The sequence below is a fragment of the Mobula birostris genome, chromosome 22 (assembly GCF_030028105.1).
Source record: "Mobula birostris isolate sMobBir1 chromosome 22, sMobBir1.hap1, whole genome shotgun sequence".
Lineage (NCBI taxonomy): Eukaryota > Metazoa > Chordata > Chondrichthyes > Myliobatiformes > Myliobatidae > Mobula > Mobula birostris.
In genome coordinates this window covers 60,297,574-60,321,574 of record NC_092391.1, presented here as the reverse complement: position 1 = coordinate 60,321,574, position 24,001 = coordinate 60,297,574, and the positions used below count along the sequence as shown (strand labels likewise).

Genomic DNA, 24,001 nt, shown 5'->3' with positions numbered 1-24,001 from the left:
GTGACTGTGTAATCTGTGAACAGACTTCGTAACAAACATTTACTCGAAGAGCTTCTCTAGCCACTATGTGTTTGATACCCTGGAGAGCATTCTAACTGGCTGCATCACATCTGGTATGGGGGAGGGTGCGGATGCCTACTGCGCAGGATCAAAATAAGCTGCAGAGAGTTGTAAATTTAATCAGCTCCGTCATCAGTCTGCCTCCATAGTATCCAGGACACCTTCAAGGAGCGATGCCTCAAAAAGGCAGCATCCATCATTGAGGACCCCATCACTCAAGGCATCCGTCTTCTATCAGGGAGGAGGTACAGGAGCCTGAAGACACACACTCAATGATTCAGGAACAGCTTCTTCCCCTCTACCATCAGATTTCTGAATGGACATTGAACCCATGAACACCACCTCACTACTTTTTTATTTCTATTTTTGCACCACTTATTTAATTTAACTATATATTTTCTCTCATTGTAAACAGCAACAGGAACTATCCCAATTAAAGATAAAGATTAGCTTTATTTGTCACATATAAATCAAAATATACAGTGAAATGAGTCATTTGTACAAACGAACGACATATTCTAGGTTGTGTCGGGGCAGCCCACAAGTGTCACCACCAGCAAAGTGTGCTCACAACTCACTAACCCTGAGCCATAAGTCTTTCGATGTGTTGGCATTGAAGAATCTGCAGCACCAAGAGAAACCCTTGGGGAGAACGTACCCATGGTGACAGGGAGAAGGTACCCGCGGTGACGGGGAGAAGGTACCCACGGTGACGGGGAGAACGTGCCCTCGTTGACAGGGAGAAGGTACCCACAGTGACGGGGAGAACGTACCTGCGGTGACGGGGAGAACGTGCCCTCGGTGACGGGGAGAAGGTGCCCACGGTGATGGGGAGAACGTACCCACGGTGACAGGGAGAACGTGCCCCTGGTGACGGGGAGAACGTACCCCCGGTGACGGGGAGAACGTGCCCCCGGTGACGGGGAGAACGTGCCCCCGGTGACGGGGAGAACGTGCCCCCGGTGACGGGGAGAACGTACCCGCGGTGACGGGGAGAACGTACCCGCGGTGACGGGGAGAACGTACCCGCGGTGACGGGGAGAACGTGCCCCCAGTGACGGGGAGAAGGTACCCGCGGTGACGGGGAGAAGGTACCCGCGGTGACGGGGAGAAGGTACCCGCGGTGACGGGGAGAAGGTGCCCCCGGTGACGGGGAGAAGGTACCCGCGGTGACGGGAAGAAGGTACCCACAGTCACGGGGAGAACGTACCCCCGGTGATGGGGAGAACGTACCCACGGTGACAGGGAGAACGTGCCCCCGGTGACGGGGAGAACGTGCCCCCGGTGACGGGGAGAACGTGCCCCCGGTGACGGGGAGAACGTACCCGCGGTGACGGGGAGAACGTACCCGCGGTGACGGGGAGAACGTACCCGCGGTGACGGGGAGAACGTACTCCCGGTGACGGGGAGAACGTACTCCCGGTGACGGGGAGAACGTACTCCCGGTGACGGGGAGAACGTACCCGTGGTGACGGGGAGAAGGTACCCACGGTGACGGGGAGAACGTGCCCCCGGTGACGGGGAGAACGTGCCCCCGGTGACGGGGACAAGGTACCCGCGGTGACGGGAAGAAGGTACCCACAGTCACGGGGAGAACGTACCCCCGGTGACGGGGAGAACGTGCCCCCGGTGACGGGGAGAACGTGCCCCCGGTGACGGGGAGAACGTGCCCCCGGTGACGGGGAGAACGTGCCCCCGGTGACGGGGAGAACGTGCCCCCGGTGACGGGGAGAACGTACCCGCGGTGACGGGGAGAACGTACCCGCGGTGACGGGGAGAACGTGCCCTCGGTACGGGGAGAACGTGCCCGCGGTGACGGGGAGAACGTGTCCGCGGTGACAGGGAGAACGTACAAACTGCTCACAGACAGTGCTGGGAATTGAACCCTGATTGCTGGGACTGTTGTAGCATGGGGGGAGGGCAGGTTCGAGGATCCAATGAGTGAAATAGAAAACACAGATTTAAAATGGGTGCGTTGAATATTTATTTAAAAAAGAACAATAAAACACTAAACTGGGTATCAAGGACACGACCCACCCAGCCAACATGCTTTTCCTCCCTCTTCCCTCCGGGAGAAGGCTCAGGAGCTTGAAGACTCGTATGGCCAGATTTGGGAACAGCTTTTTTCCAACTGTGATAAGACTGCTGAACGGATCCTGACCCGGATCTGGGCCGTACCCTCCAAATATCCGGACCTGCCTCTCGGTTTTTTTGCACTACCTTACTTTCCCTTTTCTATTTTCTATTTATGATTTATAATTTAAATTTTTAATATTTACTATCGATTTGTACTCCAGGGAGCACAAAGAGCAGAATCAAATATCGCTGTGATGATTGTATGCTCTAGTATCAATTGTTTGGCGACAATGAAGTATAAAGTATCTAGCTAAACAAGTGTTCATCCAAAACCACAATACAGGATATTCCGCTATCCTTTAATTGAAAGGATACTCTGCTAAATCTTCCCAAATTATAAAACTCAAGAAGTAGGTATACTCCGAACAGATGCTTAACCAAACAGACACAGGGGCCTGTCTATGTGTCTGCAATGCTCTTTCTCAATGGTCTCTCAAGCAGTAGTAAATCAAGACAGCTGGACTTGCTGAGTTGTCTAGAAGGCATTTCATCATCAGCCAAGAGGCTTCAGTTCTGAACCATGGTGGTAGTTTTCCGGCTTATAAACTCTGTGAGTTGTTTAAAGGTACAGCAATCACATGAGTGTTATTAAGAGTTGTAGAGGTAATGAGAGGGTCACTAGTCTTATCTTTTTGCAAGAGTTGAGGAGTGAACTGTTGTGGAGACTCCGGGGTAAAGATGTTTGGATTGCATTGTAAGTAGCTGATAGACGATGTCGTACCCCACCCCCTGTGTTCAGAGATGGGTTTTCTAGTTTGACAAAGATGGCTTCTTTCAAACCAGCTTGGGGTAGACGAGTTTCTGTCTGAATGAAACAACATAGTCTAAAAAACATAGTCATGCCATATGTGGCTGGAGTTTCAGAGAAACTCAGAAGGATTTTCAACAAACATCAAATCCTTGTGTTTTTCAAACCTACAAACACACTCCGATGGAAACTCATCCACCCCAAGGATCCTACACCCGAACGTAAACAGAACAATGTTGTATATGCTATCCAATACAATGAGAACTGCACAGATCTGTATATCGGCGAGACAGAACAACCATTTCATAAATGGTTGGCCCAGCATAGGAGGGCAAACAGCACAGGTCAGGACCCGGCTGTATATCTACAGCTAAAGGACAAGGACACTCCTTTGAGGATAACAATGTGCACATTTTGGACAGGGAGGACAGGTGGTTTGAAGAAGGGGTTTACGAAGCCATCTTTGTCAAACTGGAAAACCCATCCCTGAACACAGGGTACGAAACCACCTAACAGCTACTTACAATGCAGTCCGAACATCTTTACCCCAGCGTCTCCACAACAGTTCACACCTCCATTCATGCAAAGATAAGACTAGTGACCCTCTCATTACCTCTATGACTCTTAATGACCCTCACACGTGCTATTCTTATACCCCAAGAGGTGCCAGAACCGGAAATGGGTATTGTGGCATACATGCCAACCAATAGGAAAAGAACATTGCAGACTTTAAATAAACCAATCACTAACCAGCATGACAGAAGCATCTTTTGACTGGCAAATAAGCCATGCCCCCTCTCAGGACAACTGTAAGTTATTATGCTAACTGCTACGCTCCCACCCTGCCTCTTTAAATGCCCGCTACACTGCCGCTGCTACTGTGTGATCGAGAATCTCCGGAGGGGAAGGACCCAAATCCTCGGCTTTGCCTATTGCCTGTTGCTGGGGCCGGGGTCGAAGCGCTTGGCAGAGATGGTGCTCAGTGCTCGGTGTCGGAGGGCTGGTTGGAGGCTCGAAGTTTTCAAATGGACTCAGAGTCAGGCTGTGGTCGGGTGCTTCCAGGATGCTGCATCGGCAAGTTTGTGGCGCTGGAAGCTCATGGCAGGGGGAGTTTTTCTTCCTTCTACCATCTGTGTGAGATGTTGGGACTTTGGAGAGGCTTTGAGACTTTTTTTTTACCGTGCCCATGGTCTGCTCTTTATCAAATTACAGTATTGCTTTGCACTGTTGTAACTATATGTTATAATTATGTGGTTTTTGTCAGTTTTTCAGTCTTGGTTTGTCTTGTTTTCTGTAATATCATTCTGGAGGAACATTGCATCATTTTTTAATGCATGCATTACTAAATGACAATAAAAGAGGACTGCGTGTCATCATCGTCTAATCTAATCTATTCCTGTGTTTCTGTCATAACAGCTATGTGTCTCAATGCAGGTGCAATTTTGGACCGGGTGTTGGAAGAGACAAACCCTTCAACGGTACTTGAGCTGGGGACCTACTGTGGTTACTCGGCTCTACGCATGGTCTGTGTGCTTAAACCTGGTGCTCGCCTACTGACCATCGAGTTCAATCCCACCAGTGCACGGGTTGCAAAGCAAATCTTCCACTTCGCTGGAGTTGAGAACAAGGTAAAACTTCTGAAGCCCACGAGAGAAATTCGAGCATTCTTTCAAACAAAACATCTACTCTTCTGCCTATGTTATGGATACCCATTAAGGTACTGCCAGCCAATCTCAGTGCTAAATTGGGCCCCATATCTAAGGAAGAATGGGCTGGCATTGGAGAAGATCCAGAGGATGTTCACGAGAATGATCCCAGGAATGAAAGGGTTAACATTTGAAGAGTGCTTGATAGGTCTGGGTCTGTACTTTCTGGAGTTTAGAAGAATAAAGGGGGATTTCAGTGACATCCCTTTCGAACTGACAGGAAGTGGAATTTTTTTAGCCAGAGGGTGGTGAATCTGTGGAATTTATTGCCACAGATGGTTGTGGAGGCCAGGTCATTATTTAAAGCTGAGATTGATAGATTCTAGATTAGTAAGGGTGTCAGAGGTTACGGGTCGCGTGATAGTATATCAGGCACAATGATGGCTGATTTATTATTCCTCTGTGTAATGAATGGTGGAGCAGACTCAATGAGCCAAATGCTCCGATGTCAGAAGCAGAATCAGGTTTAACATCACGGGCACGTGTCGTGAATTTTCAAACAAGAGAATATCTGCAGATTCTGGCAAATCCAAGCAACAAACACAAAGTGGTCTTGGCCCAAAATGTTGACTGTACTCTTTTCCATAGATGCTGCCTGGCCTGCTGAGTTCCTCCAGCACTTTTTGTCTGTTCCTTGTTGTGAAATTAGTTGTCTTTGTGACAGCAGGTCAAAGCAATGCATAATAGAGAAAAACAGCTGTGAATTACAATAAGTGTGTATGTATATAAGATCATTACATTAAACAAGTAGTGCAAAAAATAGAAATAAAGAAGCAGTGAGGTAGTGCTCATGGGTTCAATGTCCATTCAGAAATCAGATGGCAGAGGGGAAGAAGCTGTTCCTGAATCACTGAGTGTGTGTCTTCAGGCTCCTGTACCTCCTCCCTGATGGTAGCAATGATCTCCACAGTACATCTGTGAAATTTGAGAGTGTCTTTGGTGACTTCCCGAATCTTCTCAAATTCCTAGTGAAATATAACCACTGTCTTGCATTTTTTATGGCGGCATTGATATGCTGGGTCCAGGTTAGATACTCAGAGATATTGACACCAGGAACTTCCTTTATGGTTAAAGAAAAGATCTTTAAATGTGATATGTTTGAAAAAGACTTAGATAGGATCTGAAATGTAAATAATTTTCTTAATATCAGGATATCCCAAAGTACTTCAAGTACACCTAAAATGCTTCAAGAAATGGGTAGCCAATGGATGTGATGCACTGAGTCACACAGAGCAAATAATCTCAGGATTAACCTGTCTCAAGATAGAAGATCTTTTCACATCTGAAGCCTGTTTCAACATTACCAAGAAAAGTAAAGACCCCCTCACCCAGGACATGCCCTCTCCTCATTGCTACCATCAGATAGGAAGTACAGAAGCCTGAAGGCACACACTCAATGATTCAGGAACAGCTTCTTCCCCTCTGCCATCTGATTTCTGAATGGACACTGAACCCATGAACACTACCTCACCACTTTTTTTTGCACTACTTATTGAAGTTAGTGATATATATATATATATATATATATATATATAATCACTGTAATTTAGTTTTTATTATTGTGTATTGCATTGTACTACTGCTGCAAAGACAATAAATTTCTTGATGTATGGTTCAATGGTTCAATTTAATATCAGGGAATGTATACAGTATACAACCTGAAATTCTTATTCTTCACAGACATCCATGAGACAGAAGAAAAACCCCAAAGAATGAATGACAGAAAAACATTCAAACCCCAAAGCCGCCCCTCCCCATGCACTAGCAGCAGCTAAAGCATCAACCCTCTCCCCCCACTTATTCCAGCAGAAAGCATCAACCTCCTCATTACCCACCATGCAGGCAATAGCAATTTCCCCAAAGAGAGAACATGATCTGCAGTCCAATAAAAACCATTGTTAACCCAGCAGTTTGACATGCCACGGGCTCTCTCACACTAACAAGGAACAGCAAGGTCTCGCCCCTTCCACAGCAAGAGGAGAGGTCAAAAGATCTTCTATCTTGCGACAGGTTAATCCTGAAATTATTTGCTCGGTGTGACTCAGTGCTCCCCATCTATTGGCTACCCACTTCTCAAAGCATTTTAAGTGTATTTGAAGCACTTTGGGATATCCAGATATTAAGAAAATTATTTACATTTCAGATCCTATCCAAGTCTTTTTCAAACATATCTCAATGTTACAGTCTGAAGCAATACTTAGTCGAGCTCACCCAACTTCAGAACCAGTAGTCTCTCCTCAGAGAGAGAGAGCGAGAGAGAGAGCAAGCACGATATTATATATATATTGCTTGATTTCAGAAGGTGCATATCTTCCAAACCACTTCTGGAACTATCAGCCAGTTGGCGAGCTCTGGGAGCAGGAACCCACCACCATGAAGAACCACAGTTTGAGTGCAGCTGTAGATCACGACTCTGACAGGACCCCGACCACCTTGAAAAGGAAAATAGAGACATTAAAGAGAGCAATTTAAGCTGTTTTGCTGATGAGCCTGAAGAAATCGCTGTCTTAGCACCTGCCCTAGTGATACTAAACCTGATTCTGATACCTGCTTGAAGGATGAAAACAGGAGTGGGTAACTATGATTGGGAGACCTGTCCAAAGTGCAGAAAGTAAACAACAACAGAAACCATACCATTTAAAGATGAAGATTGGCTTTGCTTGTCACATGTAAATCAAAACATACAGTAAAATGCGACATTGTGTGTCAATGGCCAACACAGTCTCAGATGTGCTGGGGGCAGCCCACAAGCGTCACCATGTTTCCAGCACCAACATAGTATGCCCACAACTGACTAACTCTGACCTCGACCTTACTGAGAAAAAATGGATAAAATTATCTGCCAGGGTTCTAACTCCTCCAAGAGAATCCAGGGAAGGAGTGGGAAGGTACCAGTTCCCCTGCAACAGGTTCATGTGGAATTTAAAGTGGAGGTTGATAGGTACTTGATTAGTTAGGGCATCAAATGTTACAGGGAGAAGGCAGGGGAATGGGGAAGAGGGATAATAATCGATATTGTGGGTCAACACGGTAGTGTAGTGGTTAGCACAACGCTTTACAGTACCAGTGACCTGGGTTCAATTCCCATCGCACGGTAGTGTAGTGGTTAGCACAACACTTTACAGTACCAGTGACCCGGGTTCGATTCCCATCGCACGGAGGTGGAGTGGTTAGCACAACGTTTTACAGTACCAGTGACCTGGGTTCAATTCCCATCACATAGTAGTGTAGTGGTTAGCACAACGTTTTACATTACCAGTGACCCGGGTTCAATTCCCATCACACGGTAGTGTAGTGGTTAACACAACGCTTTACAGTACCAGTGACCCGGGTTCAATTCCCGTCACACGGTAGTGTAGTGGTTAGCACAACACTTTACAGTACCAGTGACCCGAGTCCGATTTCTGCTGCTGCCTATCAGGAGGTTATATGTTCTCCCCGTCAGCACGTGGGTTTCCTCTTGGTGTTCCAATTTCCTCCCCACAGTCCAAAGATGTACCATTTGGTAGGTTAATTGTTCATTGTAATTTGTCGTGTGATTAGGCTAGTCTAGGGTAAATCAAGGGATTGCCGGGTGGTGCGGCTCAAAGGGCTGGATAAGTCTATTCGTGCTGTATCTCGATAAATAAATAAATAATCAGCCATGATCAAATGTCAGAGCAGACTTGATGGACTGAATGGCCTAATTTTGCTCCTATGCTCTTACGGGTCTGTTGAATTGCAATGCAGAGGAAAAGGGCTTACTCTAGGAGAGAGCAAACAGCACAGTTTGTTGTTGCAGTGTTCACTGAGCTGGGCAATTAGCTTGTAGACATGTCACCAGTGAACAGAAGCTCCAGTCCATTGCCTGAACATCCAGTTATGAACTCACACAGAATGCTGGTGGAACTCAGCAGGTCAGGCAGAGTCTATGGAGGGGAATAAAGCATCAACTCCTTGATCTCAGCTCGAAACATCCACTGCTTATTCCTCTCCACAGATGCTACGTGACCTGCTGAGTTCCTCCCTCATGTTGTGTGTTGCTCTACATTTCCAGCATCAGCAGAATCTCTTGTGTTTGCCAGTTCATTAATCTACTGAAAGAGAAAAGCACTGTTCCAGCTGCCATTTCACAATGAAGCAGAGTTTCAATGATGGGGCTCAGGTGGAAGCTGGGTCTCACCCTTTCTTGCCGTCTACATCCCAATTTACTCACGCAGTCTTGTCCAATATTCCCCGCCCCCCCATCCCGTTGTCTGTCTCCGGTCCTGTGGCCTCAGGTGGAACTTCTGGAAGGTGCATCTGATGACATTATTCCTCAACTGAAGAATCAGTACAGGGTGGACACAGTGGATTTTGTTTTCCTCGATCACTGGAAGGACCGTTATCAACCTGATACCCGGCTCCTGGAGGTAAGACTTTGGCTCGCAGGAATCTGCTGAAAGGAGGCTTTTCAGCTTGCCTTGTTCACTAACCTCTTATTAGAAATTCAGTACCTGCTTCAGAGATGAGCATAGGCAACAAACCACAGGAGTGTGAGCAGTACCTGTGACTTTATCGCTAATAGAAATCACAGATATGGTCATATCACATTACAGTTGTTATAATATCATTTATGGCATGCTCATCACTACTTCGAAATGACAGTGGTTATTAAACCTGTCGCTAGAATCGGAATTAGGTTTATTATCACCGATATGTGTCATGAAATTTGTTAACTGAGCGCCAGCAGTTCAATGCAATGCATAATATAGAAAATAAATAAATTAGTTACAGTAAGTATATGTGTATATTAAATATAGTGCAAAAAACAGAAATAATATTAAAACAAAGTGAGGTGGTGTTCATGGGTTCAACGTCCATTCAGAAATCAGATGGCAGAGGGGAAGAAGCTGTTCCTGAATCACTGAGTGTGTGTCTTCAGGCTCCTGTACCTCCTCCCTCACAGTAACAATGAGAAGAGGGATGTCCTGGGTGCTGGGGGTCCTTAACAATGGACCTTTCTGAGGCATCGCCCCTTGAAGAAGTCTTGGATGCTACAGAGGCTAGTTCCCAAAGTGGAGCTAACTAATTTTACAAATTGCTGTAGCTTTTTTCGGTCCTCTGCAGTAGCCCCTCCAACCCCGCACCAGACAGAGATGTCGCATGTCAGAATGTTCCCCACAGTGCATCTGTAGAAGTTTTCAAATATTTTGGGTGACAAACCAAATCTCCTCAAACTCCAAATGAAATATAGTCGCTGACATGCCTTCTTTGATTCTGCATCAATATGTTGGGTCCAGGTTAGATCTTCGGAGGTATTGGCACCCAAGGACTTGGTCAAATGCAATTGCAGTCTTCCTGTCTGTAGACACTCGCGTGATGTAGCTGGCCAACTGTCAGGCAGCTCTGGGCCTAGGAGCTGTTGAGCCACCAAACAGTGAAGACGTGTGTTCTCACATTTGTGACCCAGACATCTATGTTGCTCTCTACAACTGCTAGATGATCAATGCATAGAAGGAGGTTAAACCCTGTGTATTTTATTTTATATGTTTAAACACATTATTTTGAGAAGGGTCCATAGGTTTCACCGGACTGACAAAGGGGTCCATAGGCTTCACCAGACTGACAAAGGGTCCATAGGCTTCACTGGACTGAAAAAGGGTCCATAGGCTTCACTGACTGACAAAGGGCCCATAGCATAAAAAAGGTGAAGAACCCCGACTCAGAGATGCAGTACAGTAAGAGGCTCTTCTTGCCCAACGAGCCCATGCCACCCTCACCACCCTCATTAGTCTCCATGTGACAGATTAAACTACTAACCCAGGCATCTTTGGACCACAGAAGGAAACTGGGGCACCCAGAGGAAACTCATCTTAAGCGTGATGTGCGTTTTTTTTTGCCTTCATTGTTCTTTCTGAACCTGAACTCACTTCCTGGCTGAAAATATTTTATCCTCAAACTTCCTTGTGGCACTTTGACACATGAACTTTTACCTGCGTTATGCTAAGGATGCCAAAAGTTCAGGGGAGAAGGTGGGAGAATGGGACTGAGAGGGAAAATAAATCAGCCATGACTGAATGGCAGGGTGGACTCAAAGGAAGAAGTAAAGGGCTGAACAGGGAGGAATACACAGTCAACTGGTCAAATGGCCAAATTTACTCCTACATCTTATGGTTGTGAACTCTCTGCTAAGGGAAGCAGGTGCCACAAAGAACAGTGAGTGGTGGAGAGAGAAACAGAGTGAATATATCAGGTCAAACACCCTTCATACGAACTGAAAACAGGACAAAAGATGCTCACTTGAGACCCATAGGAGATCCGTCCAGCATCTTCGCTTCATTCGCCACCAAAGACATAATATCCCAGTGGCCTCCCATTATAATTCTACTTCCCATTCCCATTCCGACATGTCAGTCCATAGTCTACTGCCATGTCAGTCCTCGGCCTCCTCTACTGCCATGAGGCCACTCTCAGGTTGGAGGAACAACACTTCATATTCCTGCCTGCGTAGCCTCCAACCTGACAGCATGAACATTAATTTCTCTGGTTCCGCCCTTATCCTTTCTCTTTGGCGATCCATCACCTCTCTCCGGTTTCCCTCCTCCTTTCCTTTCTCCCATGGTCTACTCTCCTCTCCTATCAGATTCCTCCTTCTTCCTTAGCACTTCACTTCTTCCACCTATCACCTCCCAGCCTCTTACTTAATAACCCCCTCACTTGGCTTTGCCTATCACTTGCCAGCTTGTACGCCTTCCCCTTACCCCACCTTCAAACTCTGACTTCTGCCCCTTTCGTTATCAGTCCTGATGAAGTGTCTTGGCCCAATATTTTGACCGTTTATTCCTCTCCATAGATACTGCCTGGCCTGCTGAGTTCCTTCAGCATTTTGAGTGTGTGTTCCTGCAGACTTCCAACATCTGCAGAGTCTCTGTGTTGTTAGATCTCTATTCATTTTCTGATCCTTGGGGTACTTCCAGCAGTCAGGAATGACAAGCAGGCTAGTCATTCCTAGTATTCCGCTTATTTTAGAGTACAAACAAATATACAAATACCAAGCAATCTAAAGAAAGGGTTGAGAATTGATGCTAAGAGGTGTATGGTTGTGTAGACTTGTCCAAAAAGGACAAGTATTTGGAATTGAAACAGAAAATGCTGAAAGGATTCAGTAGGTCAGGCAGCACCTGACAAAGGACTGTTGGTTTGAAATATTAACTCCGTTTTACTTTCCACAGATGTTACCCAACCACAAATGAGTGTTTTCTGTTTTTATTTCTGATTTCAAGTATGAGCAGATTTCCAAATTGTGTTTTGGTCTGGTTGGTGAGGCCTTCTTGGATAATTCTGAGTTCAATTTTTCTCTTTCCTATTTGTATCTTCCTGTGCAAACAGCACCCAGTCTTCCAGCTGTTCAATTTAAAACTTGCAACCCACTCCCTGTATTCATAGAACATAGAAGAGTACAGCACAGGAACAGGCCCATCGGCTACAATGTTGTGCCAATCCAGCTAAATCAAAATACCCCATCCCAGAACTTTTGTTCTGGGACCTCTACTTTTCCTGATTTTTATTGTTCTGGGACCTCTACTTTTCCTGATTTTTATTGTTCTGGGACCTCTACTTTTCGTGATTTTTATTAACGACCTGGACGTGGGGGTAGAAGGGTGGGTTGGCAAGTTTGCAGACGACACAAAGATTGGTGGTGTTGTAGATAGTGTAGAGGATTGTCAAAGATTGCAGAGAGACGTTGATAGGATGCAGAAGTGGGCTGAGAAGTGGCAGATGGAGTTCAACCCAGAGAAGTGTGAGGTGGTACACTTTAGAATGTAGTGTGGAGAAGCAGAGGGATCTGGGGGTACATGTCCACAGATCCCTGAAAGTTGCCTCACAGGTGGATAGGGTAGTTAAGAAAGCTTATGGGACATGTTTCATAAGCTTTCATAAGTCCAGGGATAGAGTTTAAGAGTCGCGATGTAATGATGCAGTTCTATAAAACTCTGGTTAGGCCACACTTGGAGTACTGTGTCCAGTTCTGGTCACTTCACTGTAGGAAGGATGTCGAAGCATTGGAAAGGGTACAGAGGAGACTTACCAGGATGCTGCCTGGTTTAGAGAGTATGCATTATGATTAGAGATTAAGGGAGCTAGGGCTTTACCCTTTGGAGAGAAGGAGGATGAGAGGAGACATGACAGAGGTGTACAAGATAATAAGAGGAATAGATAGAGTGGATAACCAGCGCCTCTTCCCCAGGGCACCACTGCTCAATACAAGAGGACATGGCTTTAAGGTCAGGGGTGGGAAGTTCAAGGGGGATATTAGAGGAAGGTTTTTTACTCAGAGAGTGGTTGGTGCGTGGAATGCACTGCCTGAGTCAGTGGTGGAGATACACTAGTGAAGTTTAAGAGACTACTAGACAGGTATATGGAGGAATTTAAGGTGGGGGCTTATATGGGAGGCAGGGTTTGAGGGTCGGCACAACTTTGTGGGCCGAGGGGCCTGTACTGTGCTGTACTATTCTATGTTCTATGTTCAAACTAATCCCTCCTACATAGATAATGTCCATATCTCTCCATCTTCCTCATTTTCATGTGCCTATCTAACCATCTCTTAAAAGCCTCATTCATTATGTGCTGTGTCATATGACATGGGTGATCGTGGTCTTTTGACCATGATTGATCTTGGCAAATTTTTCTACTACGGAAGAAGTTTGCCATTGCCTGCGTCTGGGCAGTGTCTTTACAAGATGGGTGACCCCAGATCTTCAATACTCTTCAGAGATTGTCTGCCTGGCATCAGTGGTCACATAATCAGGACTTGTGGATCTGCACCAGCTGCTCACACGACCATCCACCACCTGCTCCCATGGTTTCACGTGACCTTGATCGAGAGGCTAAGAAGGTGCTACACATTGCCCAAGGGTGACCTGCAGGCTAGCGGAGGGAAGGAGCACCTTACACCTCCTTTGGTAGAGACGCATCTCCACCCCACCACCCAAGCACTCCCTACATCTACATTGGTTCACAGAGTCAGACAGCAGGGGAACAGGCCATTCAGCCCAGCTGGTTCTTGCTGACCCCGATTCCCATTTAAGCTAGACCCATTTCCCCATGTTTGATGCATGAGTCACTAAATCAGGGTTCTCAACCTGAGGTCCATGGCATTAGAAGGCTTGGGAAGTCCTGCACTATCCATTAACCCACACCAGTGCCTTTCAATAGTTCCATTTAATATCAGATTACATTTAATATGTAATCCACATCCTGAAATTGTTGTTCTTTGCAGACATCCACAAGAACAGAAGAGTGCCCCAAAGAATGAGTGTCAGTAAAAATATTAGAGCCCCACACCCTCCTCCCATACATAAGCAGCAGCAAAGCAATGGCCTCCCCCTTCCCTATTTCAGCAAAAAAAATGGCACTAGCACCCTCCACCCACCAAGCAAGCAATACAAAGACCCCAAGAAAGACCATGATCTGCAGTACAACAAAATCTCATTGTTCACCCAACGATTCGACATACCACAGGCTCTCTCTCTCCCTAATAAAGGGACAGATAGGTGTCACCCTTCCACAGCGAGAGGGAAGGCATATACAAAATAACTTACCGATTTGCGATGATAAAGTCTGTCATGTCACTTATTTTTTCCCCTGAGGTCTCTGACTCCAAAATTGGCAACAAACTCTCCCCCACCAACGAGAGAGAAAGCATGTTTTGCCAAGTTCAGAGCCGCCAACAGCTGATCCACTGTTCCCAGTGTTCCGTTTGCACAACTCATCCGCAGGGCCACGACGCCTCGGAATCCCGAAGGCACCCTCGTCTTCTAGGCTGCATCCTTGGGATCTCATAAAGCAGCCGGTTGCAAGCCCCAGGAGCGGGTCCCACCGAGCAACTTCACATCAAGGTTTCCCTCTGAAAAGGAAAAAGAAAGACATCAAAGGGAGAAATTAAGGTGCTTCCGCAGATGAGCTCGAAGGGGTCGCTGTTGACCGCCATCGTAGCTCCGCCCCAGGATCCATTTTAAATGGGAGGGTCCGGTTTCCTCCCATATTCCAAAGCTAGAGTCCGGGTTAGTGAGTTGCCGGCATGTTATGCTGATGCTGGAAGTGTGACGACACTTGTGACTGCCCCCAGCACGTCCTCGGACTGTGTTGGTCACTGACGCAAAAATTTTATGCATCTCATAATATATTTCGATGTTTCATTATAAATGTGACCAATAAATCTAATTTTTAAATCTCTCCTGGGTGGTGGGGTGGAGATATGTCTCTACCGAAGGAGGTGTAAGGTGCTCCTTCCCTCCGCAAGCCTGCAGGTCACCCTTGGGCAAGGTGTAGCACCTGCTTAGTCCCCCCCCCCGATCAGGGTCAGGTGAAGCCATGGGAGCAGGTGGTGACGGTCGTTTGAGCAGCTGATGCAGATCACAAGTCCTGGTCATGTGACCACTGACACCAGGCAGACAATCTCTGAAGAGTATTGATAATGGCTGGGGGATGGTCATACATCTTGTAAAGACACTGCCCAGAAGAAGGCAATGGCAAACCACTTCTACAGGAAAATTTGCCAAGAACAATCAAGGTCAAAGACCATGATTGCCCACGTCATACAATATGGTACATAATGATGCTGGACAAGCAACACACATCAAAGTTGCTGGTGAATGCAGCAGGCCAGGCAGCATCTCTAGGAAGAGGTACAGTCGATGTTTCAGGCCGAGACCCTTCGTCAGGACTAACTGAAGGAAGAGCTAGTAAGAGATTTGAAAGTGGGAGGGGGAGGGGGAGATCCAAAATGATAGGAGAAGACAGGAGGGGGAGGGATGGAGCCAAAAGCTGGATAGTTGATTGGCAAAAGGGATATGAGAGGATCATGGGACAGGAGGCCTAGGGAGAAAGAAAAGGGGGCGGGGGAACCCAGAGGATGGGCAAGGGGTATAGTGAGAGGGACAGAGGGAGAAAATGGAGAGAGAGCGACAAAGCATGTGTGTATATAAATAAATAACAGATGGGGTACGAGGGGGAGGTGGAGAATTAGCGGAAGTTAGAGAAGTCAATGTTCATGCCATTAGGTTGGAGGCTACCCAGACGGAATATAAGGTGTTGTTCCTCCAACCTGAGTGTGGGCTTCATCTTTACAGTAGAGGAGGCCTTGGATAGACATATCAGAATGGGAATGGGACGTGGAATTAAAATGTGTGGCCACTGGAAGATCCTGCTTTCTCTGGCAGACAGAGCATAGGTGTTCAGCGAAACGATCTCCCAGCCTGCGTCAGGTCTTGCCAATATATAGAAGGCCTCATCGGGAGCACCGGACACAGTATATCACCCCAGCCGACTCACAGGTGAATTGTCGCCTCACCTGGAAGGACTGTTTGGGGCCCTGAATGGTGGTAAGGGAGGAAGTGTAAGGGCATGTGTAGCACTTGTTCCGCTTACACAGATAAGTGCCAGGAGGGAGATCAGTGGGGAGGGATGGGGGGGACGAATGGACAAGGGAGTCGCGTAGGGAGCGATCCCTGCAGAAAGCAGAGGGGGGGGAGGGGAAAATGTGCTTAGTGGTGGGATCCCGTTGGAGGTGGCGGAAGTTACGGAGAATAATATGTTGGACCCGGAGGCTGGTGGGGTGGTAGGTGAGGACAAGGGGAGCCCTATTCCTAGTGGGGTGGCGGGAGGATGGAGTGAGAGCAGGTGTGCGTGAAATGGGGGAGATGCGTTTGAGAGCAGAGTTGATGGTGGAGGAAGGGAAGTCCCTTTCCTTAAAAAAGGAGGACATCTCCTTCATTCTGGAATGAAAAGCCTCATCCTGAGAGCAGATGCGGCGGAGATGGAGGAATTGCGAGAAGGGGATGGCGTTTTTGCAAGAGACAGGGTGGGAAAAGGAATAGTCCTGGTAGCTGTGAGAGTCAGTAGGCTTATAGTAGACATCAGTAGATAAGCTGTCTCCAGAGACAGAGACAGAAAGATCTAGAAAGTGGAGGGAGGTGTTGGAAATGGACCAGGTAAACTTGAGGGCAGGGTGAAAGTTGGAGGCAAAGTTAATGAAGTCAACATAATGATGATGATTTAATCTCAAAACCCATCAACCACCAGCTACACTATTCATCTGAACTATAGCATAATACATTGCACTCCTATCAAATGCCTAGAAAAGTCCTGTCAGTGATAATAGCAGATTGTGGAGCAGAGTCAAACATGGAATCTAGACTCCTGTGAATTGCTTCAGAACCTTTACACAAGCTGCTGTTTAATGTTCTGGAAACCATTGTAATGGGCAGCGAGGATTGAGAATGAGATTTTTATTTATTGAGATACAGTGTGGAATTCCAGCCCTTCCAGCCACGCTGCCAGCAATCCCCCAGTTTAATCCTAGTTTAATCACATGACAATTTACAATGACCAAATAACTTACCAACCGGTAGGCTTTGGTCCGTGGGTGGAAACCCACGCGGTCATGAGGAGAATGTACAAACTCGTTACAAACCACAGCCGGAATTAAACCCCAGTCTTCTGTGCTGTAAAGTGTTGTGCTAACCACTACACCTCTGTGGATTAGACTGAGGCGGGTCTCAGTTGAAAACAGTATATACAGCACATTGAAAGGCCTGGATAGACTTGATGTTTCCTAGAGTGGGAGAGTCCGGGACGAGAGGGCACAGCCTCAGAATAGAAGGACATCTGCCGTCAAGGCATAATAAACCTGTGGAATTCATCGCCACAGGCAGCTGTGGAGGCCAGGTCATTGGGGATATCTAAAGTGGAGGCCAATAGGTCCTTGATTAGTAAGGCTGCCAAAGGTTACGGGGAGAAGGCAGGAAAATGGGGTTGAGGGGGAAAAAAAGCAGACATGATCGAGTATTGGAGAAGACACGATGGGCAGATTGGCTTAATTCTTCTCCTATAGTACTGTGCAAGAGACTTGGGAGCATATATATAGCCAAGGTGCCTAAGACTCTTGCACAGTACTGTATTTATCAATGTGGAGTGGAGTGAGTTTGTAAATCTGACAGGAGTGAAGATGTGGGAATGGCGAGGGGGGAGCGCCATGGGAGGGGTGTGGGACAGGTGGCAGAGGAGGAGTGCCAGGGGTGGGATGGGGGAGGGTGGTGTGGATGCAGACACCAGGCAACATCATTTGATTCCAAACAATTGGTTTATTGATCATTTCAGAATGTCTCTCTGGTGCTTCCCACTCCCTCCCCTCTCCCTTCCCCTTTTCCCAACCATGATTCCCCTCTCCCTGCCCTCTTTCCACTCTCAGTCCACAATAGAGACCCAGATCAGAATCAGGTTTATCATCACTCACTTATGTCATGAAATGTGTTTTTTTGCAGCAGTACAGTGCAATACATAAAATTACTACAGTACTGTGTAAGTCCCAGGCACCCCAGCTGTATATACCTGTGCCTAAGAATTTTGCACGGCACTGTACGTCATATGGCCTTAACGTGCTGACAAGACAAATTTATTTTAAGCAAAGTACATGGGTGAACAGTGCTCTGAAACTAATCCTCCAAATCATTGTTTGTAAATAAATTCATTTCTACAAATAACCACAGTAGGTTATATACCTAATCTACCCAAGAAAAGATGTCACAACAATGGAATGAGTTTACCTTTTCTAAATCATGTGTATATAAAACCTGCCTTACATTAAATTTCTTTCATTAACAGGAATTTGCAAAGGAAATTCATTGTTAATACTTCTGAATTCAACAGAAGTTTTTTAAAAAAACTAAACTAAATCGAAAATGTCACAATCACTTTTGCTCGGCTTAAACAAAATCCTCACTCACCAGCTGTTGACTTAATTGAAACTAACCGTCATTTTTTAATAAGTATAATCAACTGGTTACAATTAGATCTCACCAGGTGAAACACATCAGTTTTACACAACTTTATACAAGGTAATTTGCTTTGTAAGATATCAAATAACTTTATTATTGTTTCTAAGAATCTCACTGAACTTTAACTGATAACAAATCCTGTTGATAAAAACCAGCTCCCTTTGGATATATATTTAATTTTATGAAGTTGGAACATTGCTGGAATTGGAATAAGATGTGAAAAATTGTCATCAGGCTTGTTAGTTGCTTCACACTGAAGAATTCTGCCTGCCCAGCATTCGTTACCTCTGCTGCTAATTCAATAACACGAAGCAGCCACTCAGTGTGTCACTTTCTCAATTGTCCTGCAAGACGACCACAACCTTGTCATGGGGTTTACAGGTTTGTGTGCACCAATGACCCAGACAGCCAGTTTGGCTGAAGTCAGAGCTTTATGCTTTTGCTCTTGCTAGGGTCACCCATACCAAACAGGTCAAGAGGTAGAGGCCAGACTAAGAGTGGTTCACCGGTCCTCCAGGTTCAGGTTAGCTCAGGGCTAACAACCCTGACTAGTCAAACAAAATTGTTACGGAAACAGCAAAGAAGATGGAGGGCCTGTATTGTTGCCCTAAGCGTCAGCAGCGTTATGGGCAGTAAGAAAGTTACTCTATTGCCCACATAATGAAATTAAATTCCACAATGCAGGAAGACATTCAAACTCCACTAGGTGAGATCCCCCGAGATACTTAAAGCCCCAGGAAGAACTATGGATTGAATGGCCATTCTCGTTTTGGGGTGCCGTTGTTCGCAGGGCATTGTTCCCCTCACTCCCTGGCTGATGAAGCAGAGCACCCACTGTTCCTTTTAACCACCCTGATCCAACAGTCCTGCTACCTTTGAAGATCTGTGATAAAAGATCTGAAGTCTCCTTGTACCTTTTGGGAACCTCTTGAGATTCTGCATGCTTTCCAACATTGCACCTGTAGAAATCTGTAAGGGTAGCAAATCTCTTCAAACTTCTAATGAGGTAGAGCTGTTGCTGTGCCTTCTTCATGATTACATCGATGTGTTGGACCATGGATAGATGGTCTGAGATGGTGACAGTCAGGGACTTGAAGCTGCTCACTCTTTGCACCATTGACAGCCCTCAATAAGAACTGGTGGGTGCTCCCCAACTTCCCCACTCCAAAGTCCACAATCAAGGGCTCTTGAAAGAATAGGACTTTATTGCTTATCCCACTTATTCAAGATTCAAAACTGTTTAATATCATTTCCAGTTCACAAATAAGGTTGGTTTATTTATTATCAAACCGTACAACTCTGAAGTTATTCTTCTCGAGATAGCCATAAAGCTACAAAGGAAAAGAAAGGCAGCATAATCACCAACTCCCAAATCCCTCCTCCCGAACAGAAAAAGAACAAAAACAGAACAGGCACGTTGACCCCCATATCACCCACCCCACACAAAAAAACGAGGAATGTCGGGCGAGAAAACGCAGAATATAAAAAACTATAAGACTGAAAAAAAAAGTCCATGCCTGTCCCATAGCCTGCCCACCATGAGGTTCACTCTGCCTCCCGGAATCCTCTCAGAGACTTCAGAGTGCTGGAACACCCAAGCGACCTCCAAACAGCAAATCAGAGGCTCCAACAGTTCCGGAATCACATCCAAGATGAAAAACAAATGTAAAAGCCATCAAAGAGGTGAGATAAATAGCTTCCTGATCTATCCAGATGTCAACCGAAGGAGCATTGTGCACAGGCGCCATCTTGACCAGCAGGATTGCAGTATGTAAAAGAGAATGAAATAATTGATACTCCGGTTCCGATGCAACACAAAACACACACACACACAATAAGGTACACAATAATAATAATAAAAACTTAATAAATATACATACATCAGATAACATACATACATTGATTGTATGTCCATAAAATGACACTAGACACAGGACTGTCTGTACATAAGGTACTCTGACAGGAAATGATAAAGTAGTGGTGGTTGGGGGTGTGGAGGGGTGGGTTAGTGGGTGGTGTTGGTCAGCCTTACTATTTGGAGAAAGTAACTGTTTTTGAGTCTGGTGGTCCTGGTGTGGATGCTACGTAGCCTCATCCCTGATGGGAGTGGGACAAACAGTCCATGAGCAGGGTTGGTGGGATCCTTCATGATATTATGATATTACTGGCCCTTTTCCATCACCGTTCTGTATATACGTCCTTGATGATGGGTAGACTCATTAATATTGCTCATTACTTCATCTCCTTGCATCTCCCCAAATGATTAACCCAACAACTCCCTTGACTAAATTCCAATGGCTGCTCTCCCACCCAACTGACCAAACTAGGCACATATACATAGCTAGGGTGCCTAAGACTTTTACACAGTACTGTATTTGTCGCCGTGGAGTGGAGAGTGAGTTTGTAAATCTGGTGGGAGCAAACGATGTTGGGAGTGGTGAGGGTGGAGCCCCACGCGAGGGGTGTGGGACAGGTGGCAGAGAAGGAGTGTCGGGGTTGTTGTGGGTGCAGACACACCCAGCCCTGAGACACCAGACAAGGTCACTTGATTCCAAATAACTGGTTTATTGATCATTACAGAATGTCTCCCTGGTGCTTTCCACTTCCTCCCCTCTCCCTGCCCCCTTCCCACTCTCAGTCCACAGTAGAGACCCACATCAGAATCAGGCTTATCATCACTCACATATGTCATGAAATTTGTTTTTTATGTGGGAGCAGTACAGTGCAATGCATAAAATTACTACAGTACTGTACAAAAGTCTTAGACACCCTAGCTATATATATGTGCCTAAGACCTTTCCACAGTACAGTACATTACAAAATGTGAAGGACCAAGTGTTGAGACTTGTAGAGAGCCTCAATAACAGTCCTCAAGACAAAACCCTCTCGTTTCCTGCCACTGACCCAATTTTAATCAGAATCAGGTTTAACATGACTGACATACTGTATGTTGTGAAATTTGTTGTTTGAAATTTTAAATCCGATTTGCCATCTCCTTTGATTTGAGGAGGTCTCGGGGCCATGAATAGGTGTGGGTCGAATAAGGCTTGTGGTCGAATAATTGCCCGGTGAAATCGGCCCCGCCTGCTCCACACCATTGACTTCAACAGAAACCGGCATCTATCATCAAGGACCCCGTCAACCAGGCCAGGCTCTCTTTCTCATTACTACTATCAGACTCACACACCCAGGTTCAGGAACAGGCATTACCCTCAACCATCAGGTTCCTGAGCCAGCGTGGATAACTTCTTTAGCACATTGAATGTTTGTCAGTACTTCTAATTTATGATTTTTCATAAATTCTGCTGCGTTTCCTCATTTTCCTGTAAAGGACTGCAAGCAAGTGAATCTCAGGCAATGTACCCTCTAATCAAATTTCCTCTTAGTCTTCTGTGTTCCAAGGAATAAAGTCATAATCTATTCAATCTTTCCATATAACTCAGGTCCTCCAGACCTGGCAACAAACTTTTGAATTTTCTCTGTACTCTTTCAACCTTATTTACGTCTTTCCTGGAGGTAGATGACCAAAACTGCACACAGAATTCCAAATTAGGCCTCACCAACGTCTTATGAAGGCCAAATGCCAAAGGCTTTCTTTATGGCCCTATTGATCTGTGACACAACTTTCAATGAATTATGGACCTGCATTCCCAGATCCCTTTGTTCCATCACACTCCTCAGTGTCCTACTGTTCATTGTGTTAATTTCTATGTGTGCAAAATAGAAACATTTTGAGCTGTAAAGTTCTACAGTGAATTCACTCGCAGTTTCTACATCTGGGAAATTGAATATTATTATTTTAATAATTTAATATGCAATAATTCTAGTTTTTTTTAAACGGTGCCTTTTGTTGCTGAGAAAGGTCCAAATACAAGGGCAGAGACATGGTGAGCCTGTTTGGAATTGTGACTGTTGGAAGAAGGGAAGGTAAAGAGAGAGGAAGGGGAAAAAAAGAGGAAAGTCAAGGGAGATTGGAATGGAACAGACACAGTTCAGTGGGAGAGCTGTATAAAACAATTTGGATTTATCTAGAAAATGTTGGCACCTTGGGATATCTAGTCAATACCGAGCTGACAAGGGCACACAGCCCAGGCTCTTACAAACCTCAGCGTGCACAGGACCAGGCAGTGACTTAATAAGCTTGATGCAGGAATAAATATTGGCCAAGACGTATCCACTGCAGTCAAATTGATTGCCTGCACATCAAGGCCAAGCTATTTAGGTGAGGCTGCGGAGAGGGTAATTTAACACCTTTGAAGTATTAATGCCTTCAAGGCAAGAAGATTGATACAACATTATTTCACCCACACTTCCTTTGTAGAATCAGACAGACACTGGTCACCTTCCCATGAATGCTTAGGGTTAACTTCTACGTGTGCAAGTTCATAACGCCAGATCGGCTTGATTTTCAAAACTGGGTCTGGCAGAGAAGGAAGATCTACAAATAAGCATTCAATTTCATCGTTTACCAGCATGCTGCTTCATTCAGAGGCCACGTGCATCACAAGAGGCTGGATAGACATGGGTTGCTTTTCTTTGGAGAGGCAGAGGCTGAGGGGGGATCTGAGAGAGGTATATAGATTACGAGAGGCACAGACAGAGTGGACAGGGAGTATCTGTTTCCCAGGGGTGAAATGTCTGATACCAGGGGCGTGCATTGAAGGGGAGAAGGGTTGTGAGAGGTAAGTTTTTTTACTCAGAGAGAGCTGGATGCCTGGAATGTGCTTCCTAGTGTGGTGGTCGAGGCAGATGGTGTGGAGGTGTTTACATAAACACACAATGTGAGGAAGATGGAGGGATATGGATATTGTGTAGGTAGAAAGGATTAATGTTATGGTGTTTTTTTTAAATTTGCTCTTTTGCTGGTTCAGCACAGCATTGTGGGCCGAAGGGCCTGTACCTGTGCTATACCTCTATAATCTATGTTCATCGTTCGGATTGTACTCAGTGCCAGAACCATACTGCTCTTGAATCGAATTCTCATCCTTCTGCATTTGTTGACCATTCTTTGCCCTCCCTTTAGGAATGTGGTCTGTTGAGAGAAGGTTCAGTTCTCCTGGCAGACAATGTCATTTCACCAGGAGCCCCAGAATTCCTGCAGTATGTGCGGAACAACCCTCGCTACGAGTGCACTCACTACGCTTCGCATCTGGAATATACAAAGTTAAAAGACGGAATGGAAAAGGCTGTTTTTAAGGGCTAAAATGTGCAAGAAAAGTAAGTTGAGAGTGGTTGTAAAAGTTCTCACGTGCTGTTATACCATGTACGTGCAAAGTGTGTACACGTGATCATTTCCAGCCTCTGGACAACCAGAACACCTCGTGTTTGTGTTTAAATAATAAACCGCAGTCCCTCTTGTTGGAACCTGTCGAGTTGCTTCTTGAATCTTAATACTTATTGCAACACGCACTAAATCCTGGAAGAACTCAGCAGGTCCGGCAGCATCTAGAGAAATGAAGGAACTGTCAATATTTCAGGCTGAGACCTTTCTTCAGGCCTGGAAAGGAAAGGGGGAGGTACCAGAATAAACAAGCGATGGGGAGGGGAAGGAG

The 24,001-nt window shown here is 45.8% G+C and overlaps 1 protein-coding gene across 7 annotated transcripts in view; it reads left to right on the top strand.

The window, feature by feature from the left end:
• The window catches only part of LOC140186232 (catechol O-methyltransferase-like), a 42,605-nt gene extending 18,812 nt beyond the window's left edge, over positions 1-23,793 (top strand). For 6 of the 7 annotated variants that reach the window (XM_072240236.1, XM_072240234.1, XM_072240241.1 and 3 more), the window contains exons 3-5: positions 4,361-4,572; positions 8,910-9,041; positions 23,473-23,793. In XM_072240236.1, the coding sequence (XP_072096337.1) occupies positions 4,361-4,572; positions 8,910-9,041; positions 23,473-23,652 (524 nt within the window). In that variant the 3' untranslated portion in view covers positions 23,653-23,793. The remainder of the gene's footprint in view (positions 1-4,360; positions 4,573-8,909; positions 9,042-23,472) is intronic. The other variant, XM_072240235.1, reaches the window with a different exon arrangement.
• The last annotated feature ends 208 nt before the right edge of the window (positions 23,794-24,001 follow it).